At 40.0% G+C, this 12,497-nt stretch overlaps 1 protein-coding gene across 1 annotated transcript in view; it reads left to right on the forward strand.

Annotated features, from left to right (window-relative positions):
* The window catches only part of LOC134342776 (peroxidasin homolog), a 275,630-nt gene that overhangs the window by 226,804 nt on the left and 36,329 nt on the right, over nucleotides 1-12,497 (forward strand). Inside the window, exons 12-16 of the mRNA XM_063041342.1 lie at nucleotides 439-597; nucleotides 1,286-1,398; nucleotides 2,245-2,401; nucleotides 6,519-6,627; nucleotides 10,625-10,782. Of these exons, the coding sequence (XP_062897412.1) occupies nucleotides 439-597; nucleotides 1,286-1,398; nucleotides 2,245-2,401; nucleotides 6,519-6,627; nucleotides 10,625-10,782 (696 nt within the window). The remainder of the gene's footprint in view (nucleotides 1-438; nucleotides 598-1,285; nucleotides 1,399-2,244; nucleotides 2,402-6,518; nucleotides 6,628-10,624; nucleotides 10,783-12,497) is intronic.

Below are 12,497 nucleotides of genomic sequence, written 5' to 3' on the forward strand. Positions count from 1 at the left end.
TTGTGGATTGGATGAACCTGGACAAATTTCTGTGTCAGTGTTATAAATCAAATGGAACAGTTTTGTTTAGACACACTTTGCTGATGCACAGACTGACAATACATGCTAGATCCTCACCATTCCATTGCCAATTGATGTGCTGGGCTTCAAGTCTTGTATCACACATGTTGTGTGGAGTAAGTTCACTGCTGTTCTCCACGGTCATTCAGATCAATAATTGTTCAGTTCTTGTAGTACAACCATCCATCATTGACAAATCTCTCCAGAGCACTTGATCAAGTTGTTGATATCATGGTCTGTGAACCAAAGACTTACTGGTTCATGTCTTGTCTTTTGGTGTGCTAACTTATCGGTTGATAAAAATGATGCCTTCAGTTTAACATAAATCAGTATAATCACGCTGTTTTATTTCCACTTCTGTTTATTAATCTCATTCAGGTGGTCAGTTGCCCAATGACCGAAGACACACAGTTTTGTCTACTGGAACACTGCGTATTGTGGGTGTAGCTGCCCATGATCAAGGCCAATATGAGTGTCATGCCATTAGTGTAGTGGGGGCAAGACATGTACCAGTACAGCTGACTGTTGAGTCAATAGGTGAGATCCGTGTTTTTTTCATAGATGTCAGAAGTCTTTTTTTTTGTTGTATCATAAGCTGTCATCCACTAACACAAACTGAAATTACCTTTATGACCTGTATTTTCTAGAGCCAGTTCAGTTGCAGTGTGACAGTGCTATTGATTACAAATATTGTGCAGATTAACGGTATACAAGTCACATCAAAAACAAACATTTTGAGCAATAGTTAAAGTTTTATTGGAATTAATTCTATTATTCTACAAATAAATTTGTACAGTATATTGCTCTGGATTTTCAGCATTGTAAATCTTTTGTATTTATGATGTGCTACTTCACTGTAAAGTCTCTTAGGGGTATGTCTACACTGAAGAAGTTTAAATCTTCTCTTCAAAAGTTCAGTGAGACTCTCACTGTTCCTCCACTGCTCTCCAACCCTTTGTCAACTTGAACTCCTTTCCCTCCTCCCCCCATCTTATTCTGGCTTCTTCTCCCTTGCTTTCCAGTCCTGATGAATAGTCTCAGCATGAAACATTGACTGTTTATTACCCTCCATAGATGCTATCTGACCTGTCAAGTTCCTCCAGTATTTTGTGTGCATAACTTGGAATTGAATCCACCCTTTGCCATCTACATGCTGAATTGTGTGGAGCAGTGTAGAAGCGGGAATATAATATTTTGTTCTGATTTGTGCTTTCTTTATGGGCAGTGACACCTGTGTTCATTCACACACCACATGATACCACGGCTGAAACTGGACAGGATGTGGAAATCCAGTGCTCTGCACAGGGGGAGCCTCACCCGATCATTACATGGACCAAGGTATGAATTAAATATTCCCCTAAAGATTCTTGGAATGAGGTTCCTTCCTTCCTTTAATTTACACAAAGCTCCACTAATTCATTCCTAAACAAGGTGAATTTTCAATGTTTCTGGCACTACAGATTTTTCCAGGAAAGTAAGAAGTCTGGAAACATTATTCCTCTTTATCTTCTGATGTCCTTTTTATTCACCGAATCTTCAACACGAGGAGGTCAAGAATATTCTTAAATTATGTCATTATATAAGGATGGTGAATATCTTTGATGTGTTCATCTCACATTAAGACAAGGTTGCTTAGGAATAATGTTGTGTCCCTTCTAAGTAGTTATTACAAGAAGGCAATTTCAAAGACATGAGAACAAATCACAAGCCCGCTATCTCACATGGTGATAGGCTTCATAAATATGAAAGCAGCAGAAGATAAGAAAATACCCCCTCTATGTTCCTCAGTTTTACTGTGCAGGGTAAAAGGAACAACATTATTTGGGATTAATTGCAAAAAGTTCTCAATCTCTGTTTTGTAGCTGGATCTTCATTGAAGGTTTTGGTAGGTAACAATTGTATTGTCATAACTTTGCAACTTCACTACAGTTCCAATTTTCACCTTGAACTCATGGGGAAATGCAACGCTGAAGTTTAAAATAAATGTAGAAGCAATCCACAGCCTGGATTAATGTGGTTCATCACTAGTAACAAAAAGGGGGTTAGATATTAGTTAGTAAAATGAGAAAGATCTAGTTAAAATGTCTGTTCCCAGATAAAAGAACAAGAAGTCAATAGATTATGAAATAGTTGAATATTTATGTTTACAAAAACTATTTTACTTTACCTACTCTTTGTAAATAGGATGGTGTACAGATCACAGACAGTGGAAAGTTTTTCGTCACTACGGAGGGTGCATTAACTATTCGAGATGTCGGAGAAGCTGAACAGGGCCGCTATGAGTGCATTGCCCGAAATGCGTTTGGTTTCATCTCCAGTAATATGCTGTTGACCGTCACTGGTACGTAACCACAATTGATGTACATGAATCAGTTTTGGGTACTGTTATTGACTGTTCAGCAGCGTTTCTGGTATGGATTTAATTATGGTTATACTGGTTTCTGGTTTAAACCCAGTTTAAAAATGAGGTGATGGGATGTCAAGGGGAATGATGAGAGCCACCTTGGATGTTATTGGAACTTTAACCAAATTTAAAACAGATGTGAAAGGTATAGGTTTATATTTAAAACCATCAGCCTTTGACTGAAATTAAACTACAGAAGTGCCCATTGCCAATTTCAGATAGGAAATCTGAGTAGTCGTTCAGGTTGGAAGTATTCATGAGGTAGATTAGCAAAGATCTATGCAAGACCAATGAGAACTACTGCTTGGGAACTTACCAGGTAAGTCTATGAACTTGTCTCAAGATCCTACATATATGAGACGTGGTAATGCATGAAGTAGCCCAAAATACCCTTTGTTTTGTGACGTACATTTAGTCATCACTTTCAGGGGTTTCAACCTCATGTGTGTACCCAATAATCAGCACAGCTTATCCATGAAGAAGCAAACTTTCACAGTGAATGAGGACTGCCGTGGCGATACTTGAGGAAAGATCCCGAGCTGCTCCTCATAGAGTCCAACACTTGAAACAAGTTGTAGGTAGGCTTTCAGTTCATAACACAGCAACCTATATCACTCCTTCAGCCTCCAGCATTGTTTCCCAGTCTTCCCTCCTGCCCTTCCTCCACCACAATCACATGAATGTCCTTACTCCACCATCCCAGCCCAAAATAGTAATGTCATCAGAATCAGATTTGATATCACCAGCGTATGTCATGAAATTTGATAACTTTGTGGCAGCAGTACAATGCAATACATATTAATAGAAAAGAAAATGTGGATTATAGTAAGTACATATATATAAAATAGTTAAATTAAGTACTGCAAAAATAGAGATAAAATAAGAGGTCAGGTAGTGTTCATGGGTTTAATGTCCATTCAGAAATCGGATCTGACTACTCCTCTCCTTGCAGTAACTAATCATGTATATGCGTATGGAACAAATTTGCCATTGACATTGATTCTCAGCCTGGGTGAGATAGGTGAAGAGGTTTTGAAAGCCTAACAACTCACACAAAATGCTGGCGGAACTCAGCTGTCCACGCAGCATCTATGGAAAAGAATAAACAGTTGACATTTCGGGCGGAGACCCTCCATCGGGACTGGAGGAAAAAAGATGAGGTCAGAGTAAGAAGGTTGGGGTGGAGGGAAGGGGAGGAAGAGATACAAGGTAGTAGGTGATGGGGGGGTGAAGTAAAGAGCTGGAACTTGATTGGTGAAATAGATAAAAGGCTAGAGAAAGGGGAATCTATTAGGAGAGAACGGAAGGCCATGGAAGAAAGGGAAGGGGGAGGAGCAGCAGAGGGAGGTGATGGGCAGGTAAGGAGATAAGGTGAGAGAGGGAAATGGAAATAGGGAATGGTAAAGGTGGGGGTGTGGCATTACTGGAAGTTAGATAAATCGATGTTCATGTCATCAGGTTAGAGGCTGCCGAGACAGAATATAAGATGTTCCTCCATCCTAAGTGTTGCCTCATCACAGCAGTAGAGGAGGCCATGGACTGACATGTCAGAATAGGAATGGAAAGAAGAATTAAAATGGGTGGCCAATAGGAAATTCTACTTTTTCTGGTGGATGGAGCATAGGTCTCCCAATCTTCGTTGGGTCTCACTGATATACGGGAGGCCACACCAGGAGCACCGGATATAGTAGATGACCCCAATATACTCACAGGTGAAGTGTCGCCTCATCTGGAAGGACTGTTTGGGGCCCTGAATGGCAGTGAGGGAGGAGATGTAGGGGCAGATGTATCACTTTTTCTGCTTGCAAGGATGCATTCCAGGAGGGAGATCAGTGGGGAGGAACGAATGGACAGGGGAGTTGCATAGGGAGCGATCCCTGCTGAAACCAGAAAGTGGGAGGAGAGAAAGATGTGCTTGGTGGGATCCCATTGAAGATGGCAGAAGTTACTGAGAATTATGTGCTGGACACACAGGCTGGTGTGGTAGGTAAGGACAAGAGGAACCCTATTCCTGGTGGGGTGGTGTGAGGATGGAGTGAGGACAGACGTGTGCAAAATGGAAAAGATGTGGGTGAGAGCAGCGTTGATGGTGGAGGAAGATATCTCCTTTGTTTTGGAATGGAAAGCCTCATCCTGAGAGCAGATGTGGTGGAGACAGAGGAATTGAGAGATGGGGATGGCATTTTTACAAGAAACTGGGTGGGAAGAGGTATAGTCCCGGTAGCTGTGAGAATCAGTGGGTTTATAAAATATATCAGTAGATAAGCTGTCTCCAGATATAGAGGCAGAGAGATCAAGAAAGAGGAGGGAGGTGTTAGAAATGGACCAGGTGAATTTGAGAGCAGGGTGGAAATTGGAAGCAAAGTTGATGAAGTTGACGAGCTGTGCATGGGTGCAGGAAGCAGTGCCAATTTAGTCGTCGATGTAGCGTAGGAAAAGTTGGGGAATGATGCCGGTGTAGACTTGGAACCTAGACTGCCCACATAGCTAACGAAAAGGCAGGCATAGCTAGGACCCACGTGAGTGCCCATGGCTACACCTTTTGTTTGAAGGAAATGGGAGGATCCAAAGGAGAAATTATTGAGAGTGAGGATCAGTTCTGCCAAATGGAGGAGAGTGCTGGTGGAAGGGAACTGGTTTGGTCTGATGTCCAGAAAGAAACAGAGAGCTTTGAGGCCTTCCTGATGGGAGATGGAGGTGTGTAGCGACTGGAGATCCACAAAGCCTCATTTTCCCTACCAAAAATATAAAATTCAGCAAGTATAATAATTAATATCTTAACTTGCCATAGAAATAAGCAAGAATGTTCATTGCATATTTACGTGTCAATGTGCATAAGTGTGTAAAATACATCAAAATCATGAACTCTTAACCTCTTTAACATCTTTGCAAGTGTATCAAGTTATGACTCTGTTCACTCTTACCTGTTGTAACACTAGTTCATACAAAAACCAGTAACACACCAAAACTACTGAGCTTAGGGGTCACTGTTAACTTAGTACATTCTTTTGACCTTCTAGAGCTTGCAGTCCTAAAGGTAGAAAGATGCAATGTTAAAGCAGACCCACTTTGTCCATACTGATCACGGTGCATCCATTTTAACACCTTCCCCCACCCCTTTATCTTTCCCCTTACTGGTTTTTCACCTGGAACCTACCGGCCTTCTCCTTCCCACCCTCCCCCCAACTTCTTTATAGGGCCTCTGCCCCTTCCCTCTTCAGTCCTGACGAAGGGTTCTGGCCCGAAACATCGACTCATCGTTTCCACGGATGCTACCTGACCTGCTGAGCTCCTCCAGCGTGTCGTGAGTGTTGCTTAATACTACCAATAATCCCCACATCCCAACACCAATCATCTACATAGTAGAGGCCTACACATTTTTATGTACATATGTAATCAGAAGTATGAACGGAATATGCAGAGACATTAACAATAGTAATTTTAAATCTGTTCATTACCATAGATACCCTGGCTTGCGACCCAGACCACTGAGTCTTCAGGAGTGCCAGTGGGACTATCGATACTGACCAGCAGACAACATATGACAAAGAAATAGCAATTTCAGTTTTTAAATTGTTAAGGGAGAAAAGTTGGCTACAGAAGAAAAATAAACAAAATTAATTTACAATAATAGGAGCATTTTAAAAAGTCACTGCTAACGATTCACAGCAGGGATTATTTTAGTTTTATATTCGCATTGCACTTTATAAATCTTGATTATTAACTGCTGGGAGGCTGAATTTTACACCACTGAGGTAGTTACAGAAAACAATGGGTATTTGTGAGTTTGCCTTCATTTGCCAAGGCTCCCCCAAACACTGTTAATTGTCAGACTCCTAATTACCCCATGAATTTGAATGAAAAGGGGCCCCACAACTGAAACCATGTGCAAGCTGTTAAGAGACTGATAGTGTGTAAAGCTGTATGCCATCTGTTGTTTAGTGTTGCAGCTGATGTTGAGGTCTGTCTTGTCCTTCATCAATTTTTTTTGTGTGTGGGAAAGGAACTAAACAAGATTGTTTTTGTACGTATGTGTTTTTGATGCATTTTTCAGCGCTGGAAGGTGGGCGAACTGGTGACACCTTTGTTGAAGAGTCTCTCCAGGAAGCTATTAATAGCATTGACAGTGCAATTAATTCAACACGAAGGGATTTGTTTGACAAGTAAGGATTCAATGATCTCTAAATCTCTCGTTGACTTAAGCAAACATGTTCACAAATTCCTTCATGTGTGAAAAAATGTTAAGTCTTTTATGAGTATAAATACAGTAAATGCACATATAGTCATGAACATTAATATTATGCTTCAGCTGTGCAAATTTTGTCAAATGTATGATGATTTCAAGCACTGATTGCATTTTGTCTTTAATGTTTGTATCATGTGGTGAACATATTAAAATGACTGAGCACTGCCTCTATTTATTCAGCTGTGAACCATTCTCACATGAATTTATTTTTAAAAATGGCTCTATCTTTTAGATGTCTGAGTAGAAACACATGGGGTCCTCCCAGTTTTATCACAGAGACCAAATTCTTTGATAAACCCAAATTATTTTAAATGTTACACAAAATTTGCCTGAAGATTTTGGGAATGCTATAAAATGTTTATGTACTCAGCAGTTTTTTTTATGCTTTAAAGCATCCATGGCAAGGAAATAATCATTTACAAATGGATCAGAATAAATACATTTCACCAGAAAGATTCTCAGATGAAGGTATTAAATTATGAGACTGAATTGCATAATGATTTAATTTAACTACACAAGGTTATAGTGTGACTTAACTAAAGTGTTTTGAAGAAGTTCACAGGGAAGATGGATTCAATGCATCTTCTGTGCTGAAGGAGTCCAAAATAAGAGCATGACTTTACAATTTTAAAACATTCAAAAGTAAAACTAGGTCTTCACACAAATAATAGTAAAAAGATGGAAATCTCACCCCCCCCAAAAAAAAACATATGAAGTTAGGTTCTGCTGAAAATGTCAGAATTAAGGATGTTTTATGAAGCTAGGATATTAAGAGATAAGGAACCAAGTGTACTGATTGAGTGCAGATGTAGATCAGCTAGGATCTAATTGAATAATGGAACATCCTCAAGGGGGCGAGTCGCCAGTTACTAATCCGTATGTTTCCCATGAGGTTAATGTATTAACAAGATGTTGCATTCTAGCTTGTCATTTTATATGAGTTCAACTTGGGTCTAGAAGGCCCATGAACAACAATAAAGCACTTTGAAACCGCAGTATCTGTTCTGGGTCTGTTATCTAGCAGCGAACCCTGACCTCATTTGGCTCACTCCACAAAGTAGTAACTGTTAACCATTCAGCTACTATTGATGGGAGAATTCTGTAGAAAATAGAAGTAAAGAATGCAGTTCTCTTGCATGCAAGCTTAATTACTTTTCGTTCAAATACTGGAAGTAGAGATGTGATTTTTATTAATTAAAAAACATTTACAATAATTAGAAGATAGTAATATGGGGTGCATTCCTAAAAGATATTGCAATGTACCTGCAGTCCACCCTCCAAAAGCACAAAAGCAAATGTGTCAAAATACCAATTTTTAAATAAAATAACAAGTTATATCCTTCAAATTTTAGACGGGATTAAACTAAGTCGAATTGTGCCAAGTCACCTGAGTACGAGAGGGGCAATGTTTAGTGCTGATTGATGAGAATTGATTTTACACAGTGAATTGTTATGATCAGAGACGCCCTGCCTGACAGGATGGAGATGGATTGAATGGCACTGGAATTAGAAAAAGGGGAAACTGCTAGACAGGTTTATGGAGGAATTTAAGGCGGGGGGGGGTTATTTTTTTTAAGGCATCCGTTAGTCTTGCGAGACCATGGATCTGTGCCTGGAAAGTCTTCACTCTCCAGGGCACAGGCCTTGGCAAGGTTGTATGGAAGACCAGCAGTTACCCATGCTGCAAGTCTCTCCTCTCTACGATACCAATGTTGTCCAAGGGAAGGGCATTAGGACCCATACAGCTTGGTACTAGTGTCATCGCAGAGCAATGTGTGATTAAGTGCCTTGCTCAAGGACACAACAAGTTGCCTCGGCTGGGGCTCGAACTCACGACCTTCAGGTCGCTAGTCCAATGCCTTAACCACTTGGCCACGTGCCCACACTGGGGGTTATATGGGAGGTAGGGTTTAAGGGTCGGCACAATATTGTGGGCCGAAGGGCCTGTGCTGTGCTGTACTATTCTATGTTCTATGAAATTGCAAGACAATGCTAGAAGAGCAGGGGAGTGCAATTAGTGGGATAACTCTTCTGACATAGTTGCGCAGGTACAATAGCTTTAATGGTTTTTCTCTGTACAATGATCTGGATAGAGCCCACGATTTATAGTAAGAAAGGTCAGCCACTATATCAGTCCTGCAATTCACATTTGTGAGTGTTGAGTTAAAATAGATTCAGACTTAGCTTTCTCATTTTGTACTTCAAGTTTACTGTTGTAGCACAAGCGTGCCTCTCAGTCAATTAGGAATCAGATTCCTAAAGTATCAATTTACATGGAGAGCTTAAGGAGTAAAGAATTTTTTTTAAAAGGTATGGTTGTGTATATTTGCTGAAGGAACCAAAGGGAACCTACCTGATATGTCTTAATTTTTAAGGTCAGAGTCTAACCTTCCACGTGTAAATAACCATATTTTTTCCTTCGATGACCCCTGTATGTACAATACAGAAGGAGGTTGTTCAACCTTTCACTTCCATGCCAGCTTCCTGTAATCCCGTTTCCCGGTAACCTTCGTGCCGATCAACTCCTCTTTAATTTTATTTAACCACTTACCTATACAGAGGGGTAATTTACTGTCACTGGTTAATACATCAGGGCAAATTTGGAACGTGGGAGGAGATCCATGTTGGTTAAATGGTCGGCACAACATTGTGGGCCAAAGGGCCTGTCATGTGCTGTAGGTTTTTTATGGTCTATGTTCTAAATCAGAGCACCCAGCAAAATCCCACACAGTAACTGGGAGAATGTGCAGGCTCTGTATTGGATGGAATGTACTGTAGCTCCCTGGAAAAATGAGGCAGCAGCATTAACTGCTGCACTGCTGAGTGTCCCTAAAACCTTCCTGATTCCTTTATCTATCCACAATGTACATCCAGGAATACGTTTAAATGCTGTTACCTAAGTTTTCAAGTATGACATGGGTCTGTTTATTTGATTTTCTCAGAAGAAATTAAATTTGCATATTTTGTGAAGCTGTGAAATTGTTATCATGATAGTTCACTTGCAGTCTTTGTATCTGTAGTTAATTAAGCATTTGGATGGTGGAAAGGCCTCATCTGAATATCATCATTTTATTTTGAGTTATTAGGCTTCATGCTTTGTTACTGCTGAGAGTCTGTGCTGAGGAGCATCTCAAAGACGTTTGTGTTGCTCCAGCTCCAATTCATAACAGTACTCATTTATTTTGGGTTACGCTGCACATATGTTTCAGTCTCATTTATTGTGGGAAGCCTTCCTTTTACAAAGCAAAGACTGTGAAGTAGACCTCGCAACAGCTGTCACAAATTATGTTCACACTGGGTCGAGCAAGTGGTCTCTGTGAACGCTGAAGATTTCTCCTCTGCAATGAAGGACCAACCATATTGCTGTATTCTAAGCATTATCCATGATGTCTAGGTGGGCAGCCAATGACTACTTGCATAGCATTGTACAGAAGGAGGCCATTTGACCAGTCAGGTCTGTGCTAGTTCCAGGCCAATCAGCCCATCCAGCCCCATTCCCCTCTTATTTTCCATCTAATCTCTTTTCCCTGACAAATCTATCAACTCTTTGGATCTGTATCACATGCCTAAATTAAGGGATAATCAGAATGCTCTTCGGATGTGGGAGAGAAACTGGAGCATTCAGTGGAAACACACACGCTCACACATATCCATCCTCTTCATCATCATCACCCTTGATCAGGGTGGAACCTGGGTCCCTGGAGTTATGAGGCAACACCACCTGGCCACAAAACAGTGTTTGATCCTACAGCAATTGATCTTGGAAGGTAGTGTTTGTGGAGCCGGTGCTCTCGCTGTAAATCCTAAATATCTGTCTGTGCACACCAAACACTTTCTCATGTTGTGATGAATAATATTCTAGCTTTTCATTAGCTAAATATTTCAAAATTGAAGTTCTGGCTTGTATTTGACAGGCGCCCACGCACCCCAAATGACCTGCTGGCCTTATTCCGTTACCCGCGTGACCCCTATACTGTGGAGGCAGCGAGAGCGGGTGAAATCTTTGAGAGAACTCTGCAGTTGATTCAGGAGCATGTTCAACAAGGACTAACAGTGAACCTTAACAATATAAGTACGTGACAAGAGCAAATCATGTGATGATGGTAAAGCTTTTGCACTAATCCTTTACCTGCATTAGTACAAGTATCGTGTCCAATATCTAACAATGTTGTGGGAATTTTGCCAAAGCTACATTAAGAAACTATGAAATCTTTATTATGCATGTTTTTGTTTTATAGTTTGGAAGTTTCTGTAGGAAATAAATACTGAAGTTTAAAATTCCATGGAACGCAATTACACAGGATATATGCCAGTAGCCCTTCTGTATGTTCCTCAGCTAGGGAAACACCATCCCAACCTATGCCTAAACAGTACTTTGGGAATACCTTCACTGTAGTGCTTCAGGAGCACAGATTTCCAGATTTCCATCTTCCTCTCAGGTGAATGGGCACTGTCAACCACCCCAACAGCCCAATAAGAAATAAAACATTTCACCTATAGATCATCAGTTTTGACTGGAAGCCAAAGGACATCCTAACTAGTACTGAACCACAATTGAAGGGGAAAAGAACAGAATATATGTCAGACAGCTTGCTATAGTGTAAAATTAAAATGGTAAACAACTGGGACAAAAGGTTTTAAAAAGAGGATTAAATAAAAGAGTTGTGATTAATCATACAAAAATAATTGAAATAAGCCAAAGAAAATAGATCAAAAGAAAATGAAATGTGTTTATTCACAAAATGAAAATGCTCACAGAAAAGATGCAAATGATAAAAGCTAGAACTAATGTGTCTGATGCTGAACATAACAGAGAAAGTAAAAAATTAGGAATAGAAAAATAGCCAATAGACCCAATAAACCCAATTCTCTTTGATGGATAATTCCACTTCCTCTCTTTTCATCAAGTTCTTTGATCCCATTGCCATTATAATCTTATTATCTGTATGCCACTTTAAAGGGTTCTCCCTGGCAATTTATAATTTCATTACCCTTTGAGTTACAGAATGCCTTGTTATGTTTGCATAATTTTAATGTGTTCTCATGCCTACTGTAACAGAGACCAGTGCGTCTATATCAGCTTCACTAGAGCTTTTTATAGCTATGAAAGCTCTAGATTCTATTAAAATACTGAGACTAACTTCCTTGAACTTTGCAGTTCCTTTAGGCTGTCCCAATGCCACTGTACCTTACGAAATCCAGTACATCCTGCCTTAGTGTTGGAGGCTAGATCTGCACCAATTATGTTTAACTAATACAACGATACAAACGTTTCTGCATCTGTATGGAATGAGTTGTTATCCCTGTATCATTTTGGCTGCCTCTAAACTGTGTTAACTGATATTCCTCGATCTCTTTCCTAATATCTCACAGTTCTGTGTAGCAAATCCTTCTTTGTTTTCTTGCTTCCATATTAGTTAAGTTCTTCAAAATTAAGTAAAGTCTCTTACAAAAGGAAAAAAAATCTACAACTTACCTCTTTCTCAACTCCAACCGAAAGTATTACCTCAAGCTAAAGAATCATTTGTGTATTATAGAACCTACAAACGTTTAGTAAAAGAATTTTTTGAAAATCAGTGGTAAAAAGAACCAAGTTAAAATCTCAGGTGAGTGATCCTTCATCAGGAGTAGAACGTGAGAAAACAAGCATGTTTAAGTTGCAGGGAGAGGGTGGGGTGGAGACAGCAGAGGAAATATCTATAATAGGGTTAAGACCAAAGTTGCCCAGGTGATACACATTGGCTAAAAAATACCTAAACGGAAGATGAGGCATGTTATTGACCCTGG

The sequence above is a fragment of the Mobula hypostoma genome, chromosome 2 (genome assembly GCF_963921235.1).
Source record: "Mobula hypostoma chromosome 2, sMobHyp1.1, whole genome shotgun sequence".
Classification (NCBI taxonomy): domain Eukaryota; kingdom Metazoa; phylum Chordata; class Chondrichthyes; order Myliobatiformes; family Myliobatidae; genus Mobula; species Mobula hypostoma.